The sequence below is a fragment of the Halictus rubicundus genome, chromosome 11 (assembly GCF_050948215.1).
Source record: "Halictus rubicundus isolate RS-2024b chromosome 11, iyHalRubi1_principal, whole genome shotgun sequence".
Classification (NCBI taxonomy): domain Eukaryota; kingdom Metazoa; phylum Arthropoda; class Insecta; order Hymenoptera; family Halictidae; genus Halictus; species Halictus rubicundus.
Window position 1 is genome coordinate 3,926,625 of NC_135159.1, and position 17,628 is coordinate 3,944,252.

The 17,628-nt window shown below is 38.3% G+C and overlaps 1 protein-coding gene across 1 annotated transcript in view; it reads left to right on the plus strand.

The window, feature by feature from the left end:
* The window catches only part of Tei (irregular chiasm C-roughest protein teiresias), a 760,200-nt gene that overhangs the window by 218,690 nt on the left and 523,882 nt on the right, over nt 1-17,628 (plus strand). Inside the window, exon 4 of the mRNA XM_076797260.1 lies at nt 12,023-12,064. Coding sequence (XP_076653375.1) covers nt 12,023-12,064 — 42 coding nt within the window. The remainder of the gene's footprint in view (nt 1-12,022; nt 12,065-17,628) is intronic.

The following is a 17,628-nucleotide window of genomic DNA, read 5'->3' on the forward strand; positions in this document are numbered from 1 at the left end:
CACTTTTGTTCAGCAAAACGTACTCATAGTTTTCTTCGTATAACGTAAAGGAACCGACTCCGATGAACCGCTAAGTCTTTCGGTCCATCAATCGTTCCCCCGAAGAGTTATTATTTTAAAAAAAAGGGAGGCTCGGTGTCAGGTATCAGCAGTCAAGAAACCAGTTCACCCCCATCCCCTATCGCCGACGAGGGGTTCCACCCCGGTCGTTCGTCCTACGACGGAGACGAGGTTAAGTTAGGTGTGATCTCTTATCGGCAGCCGTGGAGTAGTGAGTCTACCCACGTTCCTCTTATCTTTCTCGCTTCCCGGTTCCCCACCCCGTTCAACTTACAGCTCACCCACACATACGTGCGATACATATTGTCGTTCCGATCTAAGAACCTGCCAGCGAGCTGCACTTACCCATAGAAGTGGCAACCATCGACTGTCGTCATGTGTGTCCTCGATGGCGAGGGCTCCTCCGTTTTTCCTAGCAGTTCCGTTACCGAATCGTGTCGTACCCGGCGACTTTTATGGGTCCGGAACCTATGCCTTTTTTTTTTTGTCGTCGATCGACCGCGGCGCCCCGTTAAGAAGCCTCGCCCAAAAGACACTGCTTTATTGTAATAATAATTTTATGGCGATCCCATTACCCGCCCTTGACAAATTCCTGCTTGGACATTAGTTCCCACGGCACTGGCTCGCACAAGTTCTCGCCGAGTAATTCTCTCGCGGGCCACCACCCTGGTCCTGATCCAATAAGAACAAAATAAATCAGGATTCGAAAAAGTTCCAGAACTTTTTCATTAGCTACATTGGAATTTATCGCACGTGGTACGTTTTTTTTCAACGCTGGAACTACCCAGCCTCGTAACAGGATTGAATTTATCCAGATTTTATAGAATTTTTATGGTAAAATGTACTTGAATACGGAAGCGTACTATGAACTTTCTGAAGAAAATATTTCTGTAACTTCGCGAAGTGTGGAAGAAAAAAATGTTAAATCCGTCATTTTTGACGGACTCGGTGGTTGTAGAGTAAAAAAGTTAAAAAGCAGAGATATGAAAGAATTCTTGAGAATGAAATTTTTGGTTTGAATAGAATTAATATTATTTAGCGATAAAAGTTTTTCTGTAACAGGAACGGGTATTTTCTTAATTAATTTAAAAAATGTTCTCAAGCATTATGAGAAGTACCAAATATTATGGAAGGAATAATATTATAACAATATTAAATGATTATTCTAGCTAAATTCTGGATTGATATTTGAAATATCCATATCTTCAAGCACTGATGGCGTCGCTGCTACGAAAGATAATGTTGAACGTGCCTGTTCGACACTACAGTTTATACCGAGTGATTATACAGGGTGTCCCAAAAATGTTTCCTTTGAACTTTTTCCTTTGAAGTACAACATTTTTGGGACACCCTGTGAGAAATAGTTGAAGTCTTGCAAATCTAGAAAATTTTATGCTCGTGGAATTGAATTGATTTTTTTTTATCCAATATGTGATTGTCATACCGTTTCGTGAATTTGCAAATAATATCACATAGTATTGCCAAATAAATGTAGTATATAATAATTCGGTATTTTATTCACTTCATATGAATTTTGTTAATAAACATTTTCAAAAAATTTGTTTCCGGAACAGATTTTTACGGTTTCCGGAACATTTAATGTACAGATGCAAAAATATCCATTCCATGATTTTTTTTTAAAAGTTCCGACGATGTGACGACGATTTTTGTAAAAATTCCACGGGGACAGATATTTTATTGAACGAAACGTATAACTTCGAACAAAATAAAAAAAAAACGGTAGTTACCAGTTTATTTCGTGCCCCGAAATAATTTGCACGCTTCAAATAACTTTTAAATTATGCGTCTAATGAAAAATTGTTTCCGCAAAACTGGCATTGCTTCACGGGGGGGCCAATGGTGTGGCGTACTAGGATTTCTTACACAGTGTTTGTACAATAATGTTCAATTGCTTTTGCGAATTGATAAAAGCTTAACGGCACTAATATATTTACAGAACACATCAAATATAAAAACTTCAATTTTACATCAGTTTTTCGCGGGAAAATCGTCGAAAAAAGCGGTTTTTTTAACTCTGGCGAACCTCGCCGAAAAATCTGAAAAATTCATGAACACACTTGTAACTATGCATTGATACAGTGAACATATAAATGATATCGTTTTTAAATTCCTATGCGAAATCTGCATTTTATCGATTTTTTTTTTGAGGTTCTTGAGTTTTTACAATCAGGATTTTCAACTTCAAAATCCGAATTAATTGTAGTATATATACCTAGGTATTCAGCATCTGATCAATTTTTTTCAGGATTTTCGCATACAAATAAGTAAGGAAAATAGGTCACAACTAATTTTTTCTGTTTTACCCCATAACTACCCTTCCGGTCAATTTTAAACACGTTCTTTCTCGATGTTCTATCGAATACAGTGATTTCTCTATATATGTCGCCAAGGCCTGGATAATAAACGTCGCGGAATTATTCCCACCACCGCGGGGTATACCCCGTGAGGGGCCACGAAGCTCGAGAGGTCTCGGTAAACACAACACGGCTCGGGTATGTCTCCTGCACGATACATGACGCTGGCAAGACCCGTGTTGTTGACATATATCGAGAATTCACTGTATTTCATAGACCGTTTAGCTTGGACCAAGGGAATTTTTGACCACCGCCGTATGCATTGCACTGCATCTAAATATTATCGTCTCAATTTTAGTATTATTAACCCCTTCCGCTGTAACTAAATCGTTGTTACGACTCGCAACGAAAATTTCCTTTAACCCTTTGCGCTCGAAGCCATTGTAACTCCGAAACGAAACATTTCTTCCGACCTAGAATATTTCGCTTCTATAGATTTTTATTCAGGTTATACATACGAAAATGGTGCAATGTACTCGTACAGTACTGAAGTGTTTATTAATTTATTAAATACAAACAAATTTAATAAAGTCAAATATATTTTGAATAATGATACAGCAATTTTTAGTGGCGCCTTACAGTCGCTATTCCAGTGCCAAGGGTTAAACCTGAATAAAATTTGATTTTGTTGTAGTCGATATATAGCCTTTGCAGAAACCATACGCGTACGGTAAATGTAAATTTTCTTTGTTTTTTAGGAAATTCTGAGGGATGAAAAATTTCTAATCACTATAGAATAAAATAAATAGTAGTGTAAGAGGGGTTAGATAAATTGCTCGGATTTTACCCAATTTTTGTGATCGCTGAGGTGGTTATCAACTTGGCAAGTGAACGTACACAGCGACTTTTGCCGACTCGATACGTTAAAATCTCGATCTACGCGGTCTCTCAGTATTCATGAGATACTATTAACTACATTGTCGGTTTTAGTACTTCGTACTTCTATTGTTGAAATTGCGTGCTCTTGTTAGGAAGTTTCTCTAACGAGTTTTTCAGAGCGATATAGAAAGCAAATCCCGATTCGGGTACCGTTCACATTTTCGGTGCTCGCGTCTACAGCCCCCCTCCTCTCGCCGCTTTGCGCGGCGAGCCTGGAAAAACCGGGAAAAACAGCCTTCCGCCCGGCAGTTTGTTTAACGAAGCGGCTCGATGACGTGGATATTCTTTTTGCGCGGCCGGATAGGAGAAACTTTACCCGCTCTTAATTCTGTTTACAGTAGCAACGAGTGCTCGTCAGAAGTTTCGCGAGCGGGATAGATTAACGAGCGCGGTCATAAATCCTGAAATCCCGGCGAGCAGCCCGGGATAAGCGTTGCTTAGGCCGTTATCCCGATTGCAAAATAGATCGACGCCCCGGGAAAATTACGTTCCGGGCATTAGTCATCGCCGCGGAACCGGTTCGGCTCTTGGTACTTTCGCGAAATCACTATGCACTCTTCCATAGTCTTCCGTGACCAATTGCCCTTTGATCGATAGAGACGAACCCTGCGCTCTATTTCATCCTGCTTCTTCTCATTTTCCTAAAGGGGGGAACCTTGTGTAAAATGAAATTTTTCAGCTTTCTTTTTGTTTAAATCGGTAGGAAATTTCTTCGGGAATACGATAAAAAAAGTTAGAAAGTGATCAGAGATGTTCTTGTACGTTATTTTCAAAATGAAGTGAACGGTTGTGTTGGGTGGAGTGGCTCGCGTAGTCGGGCTCTTGTCGGAAAGGCTCGTGCTTCTCGAAAAGAAGAAAAAACGGCTGAAGTACAGCTTTTTGAGGAAGAGGAAGATCTGTTCTATGGCTGTGAAGTCACAGGTTAACAAAAAACCGCGGCAAGTTAAAATGAATTGAGATTTTTTCACGATATACAAACACGTAAAGTGTTTTTCACGTTACTTAAACTTTAAACGCACTTTCCTCGAAACGCGAAATTTTGCACGCCGTGCAACGTAGCTCAAAAACTCATTACTCGATCTTTATAAAGGTTGGTATGTATATTATAATTTTTTACTCAAAACATTGTTAGTAACAGAAATTTCGTTTTTTTTTCAAAACTTCGCCATTTTTGAAATTTTGAAAATTTTAATGAAAGGAGAATGTCATGTCGTGGGTATTTGCATAAACTAACAATTCCATTTTGATTTTTTTGTTTGAGATCATTTTTGTGCACTGTACGCTGCACGGCGCATTTCCAGGATGTTATTTTAAAGCCGCCATTGCCCCCGTTGAAATCAACGATTAAAATTTATAAAAAATATTTTTGTTTACATTATAACGTTCACAAATGATACCTGAAATTTTGAATCAATCTACACATTACATTCTTCAAAAAAATTCTTGGAATACAGGCCATTAACACAAGGTTCCCCCATTAACACATTATCTACGATCATTTCATATCTTTTTAATTGTCTCTAATGGCTAAGTATGCTTCAATAGGTTCTACAACAGCAATTTAGCAACTTCAATCGTAAATCAACAACTCACTCCCAGTAACTAACAATTCCGTTCGACTTGACAACACGCATCAATTTTCATGCTGAGACTCACACTAATTCGCTTCTGAGTCCTACATAGTATCTCGTCCTCTGTACCGTAGATTAGTTAATATTCTGAATTAAAATCAGCTAGTTTCAGCGAAACAATGTTCCAAAAGAAAACTTGAATTGAATATTTCCAAGTATTAACGTACAGATATGACTTTTATCAAGGAATAAATGTTACAAATACCAAGAAACATTTGCGGAAGATGGTTTATAAATTCAGAAAACTCCCAGTCTTTTTATTGTTTGAGGGGACTGCCTCTCTTTGCTTCTCCAACAAAAATTATGTGCATTTTGTAGTAGAGGGATTCAAATTCTACCGGAATGATGGATGAAAATTCTTGAAAAGAATGGGCAGGACAGAATTGATTAAACATATTATAGACAGTATATTTTGGAATGGATCAAATTATTGGAACTATAAAGTATAACATTACCGAATGTCACAGAAAATGTTGATTATCGACACAAGGCAGAGTCGCCAGATCAAGACTAGTGCCCCCACTCTAATTTCCCCTTCCACCGCACTATTCCCCACGCTTCCGCCATGGCCCGGTCACGTGACGCGTTCCGTCTCCATCGTGTCTGTGTCACGTGACTAATCCGGTACTTGCAGAGAGAGGGTAACTTACTCCCCTCTATTTGTGCTCCCTCCCCTCATCCCGCGACTATGCTGTGTCGTGCATGTGTCACAATATCACGTGACTAATCCCGTACTGGAAGGGAGAGGGTAACTTTTCCCCTCGATTCGTGCTCCCTCCCCTCATCCCTCGACTATGCTCTGTCGCGCGTGTGTCACAATATCACGTGACTAATCCCGTACTGGCAGGGAGAGGGTAACTTTTCCTCTCGATTCGTGGTCCCTCAGGGTTAAAGTAAAGGGTTAAAGTTGTCATCGATAAAAACTGTTATCGGTCGAAATCTGAAGTCGAAGCGACGTTGTCGCCGAAAATAAAATCCTGTGTCAGCGATTTGAATTTGGTATAATTGCCAAAAGCGGTACAATCGAAGTTCGGAAACTGAAAAAGCAGAGTTGGTTAAAGCTTTTCTTACCGTCGCGTCGCACGTTTAACAATCACGCCCGTCAGCGGGTCACTTTGCTAAACAAACTGGCGCTTGGAAAGAGCTGTTCCCCACCGATTTTTCGATGCTCGCCACACGGATCGCCGATGAAACGGGGGAGCGGAGGGGAGGGGAGCGAGAGGAAAGGGTGTAGAAGTGGCGAATACGCGTGCATCCCAGAATCAGGATTTGCTTTCTATACCACTTCGAAAAACTCAGTGAACCGGACGGGCGTGGAAGCGAAAGTTTTCGAACTCGATGCGTCCCAGCATCGCGGAGCAAAGGCACGAGATTGATATACTCTCGTTTCTATCCACCCTGTGCTGTCCCTTTTTTCGCTTCCTTCCTCCTTTCTTCTCACTTTTCCTCTTCCCGTTCTTTTCGCTTTCTTTCGTTTAGTTTCGTCCCCTGTCGTCCCCCGAGCCGATCGGTCCTTCTCCCCCCCCACCCACCCCTCCCCCTCATCCGTGTAGCTTTTATCCGCTTGCACGCCGCGCCACGTCCGATTTGTAATTCAGCGAGCTCGGTGGGCTGGCATGCGGGGGTGTAAAGTTGACGTTGCGCTCAAAAAGTACCGTAGATAAAGTTTGAATGCGAAAGTTACGGGCCGCTTATACAGCCGGCGCGGTTCGACGCGGAGCAAAGACGAACGTCGCATGAAGAGGGGTGGCTCATGGGTGTGGGACGTGGGAGAGCGCTGTGGGGGTGGGGAGGGGATGGCGAAGATATAAAACTGGCGCGCACGATGGGGATCTCCGGCCGATAGGGGCTGTAAGTACGTTAACTTTACCGTTTATGTCCGACAGACGAGAAACACCGTGGATTCGAGTGAGAAAAGTCAGCTGGAACAGCTCGCTGCCCGACCTACGGGCACGGCGAAAACGCGATTTTTTTACGATTCCTTTCTGCTGAGTCTGCCGCGCGGATTTTGCTTGATCGTCGACTCGGTTATTGCGCGAGACGTGCCGTCTGAAGGTCTCCGGTATCGCCGATGTAATTGGGATATTCGTTGCAACGATCTCTATGTATAGCTACGTTTCCACGTCATAGTACATAGTAAATTGTGCAGTTTCGCTTTAACTGCAAAAATTCAATGTTCGAAGTACACGCTGCGTCAAACGCTCTTAGACACTCGAATATTGTTTAGCTTCGACTGAACACAGTCATTTCTCTATATACGTCGCCAAGGCCTGGATGATAAACGTCGTGAAATTAACCCCGCTACTAGGGGCCACGAAAAGTGTAAATGTAACAGGGTTCGGTTACGTCTCTTAGACGATACATGACGTTGGAAAGACCTGCGTTGTTGACATATATCGAGAATTCACTGTATCTTTTATTGACTCTTTGTTAAACACTTTTCGTCTATGCAGCAGGGTTTGTGTCATGTTACACTGTCCTTGTTTCATCAGTGTTAGTTGTCATCTTGTGAAAACACATTGGTATAAATTATCAACTCAAGTTTTGCTATCATGAAACCCTAGTAGCATTTATGGTTGGCATTTGGTTGGGCCTTCGTTGCACTATTGGTTGACCAACCAGGTGGACCAACAATCATGGCCACCGTAGAGCCAACGTCACTAAAGTACGAACTGCCAACTGGGCCCGCTAATATGTTATTCTGATCTTTACTTTTACGGTTGGTTTTACAGTATATCATAAATAATATATAAATAATGTATCTCCACGGTAAAAATTGTAAAAAATACTTCATACCCATGTCGGACTTGAACCAAGACCCCTGCGTAGTAAACTGAATTTTGAATTTGAAGTCTCTTTATTTACATAACAGTAACTTACAAAGTATACATAACAACAGCAGTGTTATATATTTTTGTACTTTAGATATGCTACCACCTAACCTACAAATCTGTCGTGAAAATACATGCTGTAAGACGATATGGAAATGTTGGCAAACATTGGTTCGGCTAATGTAGTATTATCATCCGTAAATTTCTTGTTAATTAACCAACTATAATAATTGTAAGCCCAACGTTGGATATTCGTTGACAAATTGTTATAATTTTTCATCGCAGGCCCTATGTTGGGGATTTGCAGGCAAAACCACTAACCTAACTCCCAGCCGATGGCCACTATTGGCCAATCATAAATGCTACTAGGGAAACATTTTTCATAACTGAGTGGAATTACGTACACTGAATATTCGGATATTTTTAAACGACGATCATTTTTTAAATGTTGGCCCAATACAGTGATTTCTGTATATATGTCGCCAAGGCCTGGATGATAAACGTCGCGGAATTAAGGGTAAGGGGCCATGAAACTGGAGAGGCGATCTCCTGGACGATACATGACGCTGGCAAGACCCGTGTTGTTGACAGATATCGAGAATTCACTGTATTGGAACAATTAGTTTATTACAAGAAGTGAAAAGAATTTTGAGAAAATTGCAATTCGTCAGAATTACAGAGAAAATACTAAAAGTTGTTGTTTTCAACTTTTTCATGTGGGCCTATATTGAAAATTTAAAAAATACGTTTTGCAGATCTGTGTTAATTATACATATTCTGAAAATTTCATAAAAATCGGTTAACGGTACAGTGAGCTACAAACGTTTAAAGATTGCGATAATTGCCTTTTTTTCACGATTTTTCTTATTTTGATGAAATTTTCGGAATACGTATAATTGCTACAGATGTATAAAGTGTAATACTGAAACAGACTTTTAACATTTTGACCGATTATCTGAAATCAATTCTGTTAGGTTCTAGATAAGAGTTCGACAATCGTGCGAATAAGTAGAAATATTTATTGTAATTTAACATTTAAACGTTTCGCTTAGGAACAAATCGTTTGATCGTTCGTATTTCGAATATTCGTATTCATGAAACTAGAATCACATATATTACGTAGTCGGAATATTCGCGAAAGAAATAACTTTTTCAATGGCGTGTTTATTAAATTTCTATTTACTTTGGGAACATTTCGGACGAGCAGTTCAGCGAGAATTAAACTGTGGAACTTTACTCGTTTGTAGCGTATAAAATTGTCGAAAATATTATGAAATACAAAAGAGAACGGTTCAATTTAACTTATAATTCCTCGTTTTCATTCAATAACATCTGCAAAGAAAAAAAAATATTGTTTCATTTTAAAGGTCTCTCAATTTTGTATATAAAGTGTGAATTTTCGTAATCCTTCTGCGTAGCGATACTGTGCAGTTCATTCGGTGAAATTCGGGTTGGAATGCACGAATAAATACGTGCTGATATTTAGCCAACGCCGATGCAACGTAAATAAATTTGTGAAATTTTAAAATTATTAAAAACGTATGTGTACGAGAATAAAATGTAGCATTTGAACTAACTATCATTTCATCGGTGTAGTTTGCTTTGAAATTATAAATGTCCAAACCAGACATTTCGAGGGGTCGGTATATGGCAGAAGTTTTTACAATTCAAGTATAGATTGCAACCATTTCTCATCAAAATATTATACATATTGTACACAGTGAATTCGGGATACAGGTCGCCGAGGCCTGGACGATAAAGGTCGCGGAATTATCCCCACTACGGGTGGCGAGTATTGCTGTCCTTTTCGATTGCGGATTATCATGGGTTTATTACACACTCGACGCCACCAAATGCAATAAATTACGTATAACTTTTCTAGAATAAATTAAAAGTACATGTGCATCACTGCTCCGTCATCGATACATTTCTACTTACCAATGGTCGACAATTTGTTATTCGAAATTGGGATTTACATAAACATCAGCAGTCTAATCACACAGATAAGACGAGGCACGTGAACAGACGTGTATTTTCTGGAACTCCTAGCATAATCTGATTGTGGTCCCACGTTCCTCGTAAATTGAACCCGATTCCTCACTAACTGATTGATTTAAGGTGGCCAAAGACTTGTTGAAATTTGATTGCTTCGGAAGTTGCTGGTACTGGCGAGAGTTAATCTCGATACCGGACCTGTTACGATTAATTTGCCGCATAATTCCGTAGAAACTTCCGAGTCTGAGAAATTGATCTGCTCGCTGACGAATTATAAACTTGGAATCAAAATCTTGTCGCGTTAAACACAGTTTGCTGAAAAACAAATTTTTTGCCAGCTCATATTTTCTCCTTTCTTTTTAAGGTCATTGGTGTTTTTGTATCTATCCATTGGAGTTCAAAGTCATCTGAAGGTCATAATTCAGGCATATTCATTCAAGCATATTTTACCCGCTACAAGATGCAACAGAAAAATTTGATTGAAGCCATTTATATTGTGCCATGAATATTTTTCATGTCCTGAAAAATAATGGAGATATTTGAGTGACCTTCTTTGACTGGGACATTCTGTGTAAAAAAAGAAAAGATTTGATTAGCTACTAAGTTCATTAGTTATTTTCGTTAGAGAGCGTTCCATACATAACTAATGAAGATAATAAATAACGAAAATATAACTAACTTTTCAAAATCTGCTGTCACATATGATGTCTCAATTGGAAAATATACAAACAATTCGTGTTTGCTGAAGCATAATTTTCATCCCTAATATCGAAGTGGACGATTTACTATGTTGCATTATAAATTCTTAAAAATTAGAGTACATTGCTTGCCGGAATTCTCTTGCAAGTTGCTCTAATTTTCTCTTTTCGTCTGCTCTTCCTGTTCGTCGTCTGGAGTTGGTTCTCCATTCTTTATTCGTCGTCTCTATCTTCTGTTTCTTCTACTTTCTCATAATATGGATTGCTTCCTTTCGTTGAGCTTTTTCTATTTATATTTCTCGAGTTTTTGTTTCTATTAGGATGTTGCATATGAAATGTCCGATTTTAGAATGCAAGTATTACGAAGCGCTTTGAACAGGAAATACTATTACAATCTTCAAGTTTAATATACATATATCGTATAAGGTAAGGGATCCAATTACTGTGGGGGGTACCAACTATACTGTGTCTATATTAATTATATAGAATATTGAAAATGAGATATATACCATAAATACTAACTCATTTTAATGAAAAAATTTTAGTATCACCTTTTTAATATTCATTATGCTTTAAAAATAAGTACAATTAATATGGGCACAGTAATTCGGTGCCTTACCCTATATCATTCTAAGGTACAAATCTGATCTTTAAAGTTCCATCTCCAGTTTTTATTAAGATATCTAATTTTAATTAATCAACACACTATTCGACAATGTTAAAAAAAAAATGATAAAATGCAGATAATAATCTTATAAATGAAGAACGTGAACGACCAAAAAATTCAATTTTTACCGTAATACAATCAAGAAACTTTTAATTCATTAACTTTGATTTGATTAATAATTTTATTTGGAAAAAAATTGTGCATGTTAAACGTTATGTTAAAATCAGACATTTCACATGCAACAACCCAATACTTGTTTTTTATTGCAAAGAAATATTCGATTTATTTTTAAGTGAAACAGGTTGAACATAGGGAAACCTTGCAGGTACATTTTCCAATTTTATTACCACCTGGTATGTACCGGAAAATGAACATTTTTTAATTCTGAAACGAATAACCGTTTCGCGGTATTGTTGCAAATTCAATAGTAGCAAACTTCAGCCTATTTAATGACTTTCTCAACGACCTATTTTCCGGCTGAACTCTTCTCCTATTCGGATGGTAGATCCACTTGAGTTAAATTGTCGACGGGAACGGTCCGCTTTTTTACGGGGCCGTGCTAATTATTTGAAAAAACGAGATTCGTTAAAATGTTAAGGCGTGCAAAAGCTAGCTCCGGAGATCGATCGAGTACACTTTCTCGAGTGGTTGCTAAGTTTTGCGGAAATTTTTTAGTATTTCTGGAAATTCACTTCACCGCTACATTAAGCGCAGCGGTGAAACTGGGATCAAGAGACGCGAGGAGGGCTTCTAGGTGCTACAAAACTCGGCTCTTCGACAAAATTCGAAAGTTCTGATTGCCTCTCTGTACCCAGTCCGCCTAAGATGATCAATTTTTTCTCCGTTTTATCATTTCCGAAATGAAAGAGCAAATTTCTTGTTTCAGGTTTGCGGCAGCGCTCCGGGTCTACAGATAGTCCAAAGCCTGGTAAGTTCGAACTTCAATTTTATTCTACAGGAGGTTAATAAATTTACGAAATTATTAATTCTTGTAAGCACAATTTTCATAACAATTCGTTCTGAAGTGACACATGAAATTTTTGATAGGATGCTAACTCCTCGTCGTATTAATTTTTCCATATTCGTTACTTCTGTTACTAACTACGTTTAGATTGGTGACGGTCTCTCTATACTTCGTTTCTCTCATTCTACAAGGTGTCCCAAACATGTTGTGTCTTCTAGGAAGGGGTGATTCCTGACGCAATTGCAATAACTTTTTCCTTTGTGAAAGTGTTGTTCTCCGTGACATTGTTAAAGAATTATTAACGAAAAATATGGACCAATAATGGCATTGACTGAGTTGGAATCCGTCCGCTATAGCCGCGCCCTGATTGGTTCGTGTTTTTCGGTAATAACTCGATAACAAAGCCGTGGAGAAACAGGGACCATAACTGTTATAAGCAAAAAGAAAAAAAGTCATGGAATAACTATCTCATCGACTAATATCGTATTGGTTACAAATAAGGATTACAAGTAACCGAAAATTTTTTCTCTTGTTGGTAAATGTTATCGTTGAGAGAAATTCATTTCGATCACTTATAATAGTTATCGATAAGAGAAATTTATTTCGATCGCTCATAACAGTTATTGATGAAAGAAATTTGTAATAGTTATTATTTAATAGTACAACTTTCAAATGGTAGACAATCAATTATTATAAATTTTTTATTGATAAAATTAATTGCTACAAATTAATTGGGACAGTATTTCTTTATCGATAATAGTTACCGAGGAGGATCCAATTTTTTGGACACCAATACCTGTTATTTGTAACCAAAAAGTATAAAAATGGATATTTTTTAATCATTTTGTTCTTCAAATTTTTTTCCTTTATATTTTCTGTAGATTATTTTAAATTTCAACAAGAATCAACTTTTTATTAATGATCGGTATCGTAGAAAACTTTAGAATAACTGTTATTTTTGGTCCCTGTGGAGAAGATTTTCTCAAAGGAAATAGTCACTTCAAATGTCACCCTGCATAGTAGATTTGTGATCTGTCTTTTGTCGTAACTGTGTATTATTGGGTTATGCTTGCTGTCAAAGTGAAGATGGAGTAAAAGGGAATTCGTGCGATCTTATTGTAGGAGTTCAGATTAGGATGCGAAACGGCAGAATCTGATTGCAATGTTAACAGCGTTCGGTCAAGGGACTATTAGTAATCATACAACGTAACGACAGTTCAAACAATTCCACGGTAGAGATAAAAGTACAATTGATAATGATGAACTATTATCGAAGCAGATCCTCGAAGAGCATCTCGAAAGTTTAACTGAAATTGGTAAACAAAGCAAAAGTAGCTCTAAAGTTTTTTTGCAATTATTTTTGCATCAACCTTGTAGCAAAAAATAATTAGTCCAGCTAGGGACCGGAAATCGTCGAAATGATTGGTTGCATTCTAAATTGGTGGATATAAATGTTATTTTTGCCGGTAATATTGTTGCCCGGTGGTGTCCGTTCGCGGCACTCATTAGCGTAATTGACGTAAGCCTCTCGATTAACGAGGACATTTTGTAGCTGCGGGAGACACGGAAAAATGAATGGACCGCCAATAAATTTCACCGGGAATGCCAGTGAAATAAAGATGTTAAAGCGCGACCGTCAGACTCATAAATCGTTGACTCGTTTTCACCGATATGCGATACTTTAAACGGACGCGCGCGTATAACGCGCGACGCGACGCGACGTACGGACAGACAAGATATGCCAACGCATATTATGCTTCTCATTACATGAAAATTTAAATAATCACGTGTAAACAAAGGCACAAACCGAATACGAACAACACTCTTCTTTCTATAAAATATGAAATTATTAATTCGCCAATTACTGACAATCATTTATTCGCCCGTTTTGAAAATTTGTTATTCTGAATATATCAACTCTTCTGATTACTGTATCATGCTGGAAGTGGTTGTCTATGTTCAAGTAAACAAGATTAATATTTATAATTTTAACTGGGGATGATGAGTTAACTCGTCAGTTTTTCATTTTCTTCTTAATTTGACAAGTAATTCTGTCACTTTATTTTGTCATATTAGTATAAACAACGTATTCACGTTTATTATGGCAGAATTTTTGTTATGTCAATTATAATTGTTGTGCGTTACGCCTCCTAATTGTTCATGGTTAGAAACTCACGTAGTTGGATGGACAACAAATTTTATTTATAATTTTCAGAAGCTATGATTTTCCGGTAAAATATGGAATAAATTTATTGGATTATTGGTGTTAGTATGATTACGGAGCTCACAAGATTAAGCATCCAATATTTTACATGTAACATACACGTACCTTCTATCAATATGTTACTTAAAATCAACTTGATCAACGTACTTATATTCGCTAATGTTTCTTCGGTCGTAATTATTAAATAATATTGAAAGTGTAGCCCCACATATTCATTTTTACGGTTACAAAGATCGCTATAAAGATTCCTATTCCACGGTTACAAAGATTAGAAATTTATGGACGCGTACACGCCCCGTGTAAAAGGATTATAAACTGCATGACTAGGAATCTACTACCAACGAAATATAAATGGAACAAAGTCAAAGCGCGAAATCGATTTTTTAGCTGAAAACGATTAAACAGATTACATGAGTTTACTGCTGGCCGTCGAGTGAAATCAAATTTCTGCGTTCGCGTAATGAAATTTGGGTATTACGCGTTTTTTTCAGAGTGCTTCGTTACCGGTGCAGCTGTATTGATTTTCATTTCTGTATTGTGTTCCAGATTGAACTTCATCGCCGGATTACATACAAATATTCCCTAGCTAATGGTCTGCTATTGACCAATACGATATCCAAAACTATTTGTATATCTGCATATTTATATATTCGAAAAATATTTGTGAAATTACTTTTACGAGAAATTCATACATACGTCAAATAAAACATACGATGGTTCGTAATGGAACGTATTGCGCGCATTAAAATTTTATTTATATTTAAAAAAAAAAAAGAAAACTGTTAACTGTACAAAGAAGACGGGTATTGAGCATGCAGGTATTACCAAATATAAACAATTCAAACTGGAATTTTTAGATTCAGTATATTTTCCATAAAAAAATATTAGTACTACAAATGTTTTTTCACGAATCAAACTTTTCGCATCGTATTCGTCTCATTTTTTAAATCAAAAAGACACCAATCACGATATACTTACGATCATAATCGCTTGTGTAACAAGCGATTAAATTTTACCTCTACCATAAATGTCCAGTCCGAAATTTTAATCGCTCGTTACACAAGCAATTATGATCGTAATTGTATCGTGTTTGGTGTCATTTTGGTTAGAAAAAACGAGACGAATGCGACAGTAAAAGTTTCACCGACAAAAGACCAAAAATAAGAAATTTCAATTTTGGAATTTAAAAGGCTGAGCTTGCACGAGTCCTTTGATGTCTACCGAACCTCGGTCCATTTTTCTTTTTCAATCGCTATCTTTCTCCGCGTTCGGCAGGTTACAGAGAACGTAGCACCTCTACTATAACTGTCGCTCGGCGGGCCCGACGATACGACGCGACAGTTACGCAAAATACTACTGTGGTGTCGATGTGAAAATATTATCGAGGAAGTCGTTTGAGTAGAACGGATCCGTTTAGACTGACATTTTCTCGTGGACGAATTATTTTGTCGACCCGTGTCCCCACGAAGCCCGGTGAATTTCTGAGCGGGTTGCGGGTTGCGGGGCACTGGTTCAGTAATGTATTCCGTTAGCAGTTAGTCCGTGTGGTAAAACCACGGTGAAAGCATCTTTTTCCCCTCAGCTGGCCGTAGGTATGGATGCTACTATCAAAAGGTTCGGGTAACGTCAGCCGGGGCTCGCTTTCGGACACCAACGCACGCGAAAGTTAAATTGCTTCGGTCCCGACGACGTCATCGGTGGAATTTTTGGTTCTATTCCGGAATACGAACCGGTCGAGGTAGTAGTTCGATCGGCCGATTCGCGTATTCGCTATCCGTCTCGTGGATCCTTCGAATCGGGAGCTCCAGTTCGTTTAAAGGGGATCAGTCTAATTACACGTCGGATACCTTCCACAACTGAACGGGAATGAACATAAAATGTTCATTAAAAAACCCATCGATTCAGTCGTCGGCAAGACGAAGACGAAGACGAAAGTTCAATCGAGACTATTCATGTAGCCGTCAATTTTGCCGGGTTTAATGAAAATTCAATTCTAGACCATTGAAGTCGTATGTCGACTTTATGCACCTTCCTCTCAGAATTTACTGCAGCTATCGACTTGATATTTTCCGTGCGTCTAGTACCATACTAGATGCGCATTTTAGACAAAGAAAATCTTGAAATACCGAATAGAAAATATTATCCGGCTCTGGGCCAAATTTCACGAAGATCTTTAGCGTTTTTCTAACATTTCGATTCCAGCAGTTCATACGTCGGACAATTTTCCGAGCATTTTTCTCCTACTCATAGCACTCAAAAAATTGTTTTGACTATAGATTCTGACTCCGGATATCGTCTATTGTCGAATGAAAAAAATTCAATTTTTTTACTCCAAAAATGCCTACTTCCCTGTAGAATCTCCCTGGTTCGATGATTTGTAAAAATCATTCTTTTCTTTTGCAAGCGTAGCATAGCATGTGGTACGCACTTCAGGATTAATTGTGTGTTTCCGGCCAACCCTCCTATAACACGGTTAATTTCTGTCACATGTTACATTACATCCTGCATAATGCATCCGGACCGGAAATGCATCAAACTAAGGAGACATCTTGAATTCTTGAATACAGTGAATTCTCAATATGTGTCAACAAGACGGGTCTTGCCAGCGTTGTGTATCGTCCAAGAGACATAGTCGAGCCGTGTTATGTTCACACTCCTCTCGAGTTTCGTGGCCCCTCACGGGTTATAGCTCGTGGTAGTGGGGATAATTCCGCGACGTTTATCATCCAGGCCTTGGCGACATATATAGAGAAATCACTGTATTCTGAAAGTGCAAGACTCACGATTAATCTTGGTTTCGCCAAAGAAGACTGCTTTCCTGCGTTACCAATTGTCTGGCAACAAACAGGAGCTACATGCGATCAAGAGCTATTTTCGGGTGTAAATTGTTCCTCAGGAACTCGCCTTGTACTTATTCTCGAGGAAGTTAGTGTAATTTGAGAGTGTCAAGTAATCTTAGAGACTAGCATGTGATTTCAGGGTGTGAATTGCTTTCAAGTGCATGTGCTTTGTGTACAGTAAAATCTCGATTATCCGAACTAAATAGAGAAACATGAAAAGCAACTTGATTACAATGCTAGATTCAATCTTCGTTGATTTATACAATAAATAGTATTTACTTATGGATCACATTGTTTTAGGTTATTCAAATTTGGAACATGCTGGGATATTAGAGACTTCATCAGAGGTTCGGATAATCGAGGTCCCTATTGTTGTGGTTATACTTGTCTTCAAGAACTTATACGGGTGGAGCATTTCAAATAGCTCAACTGAACATTTTACTTATATATATAATTTATTATAT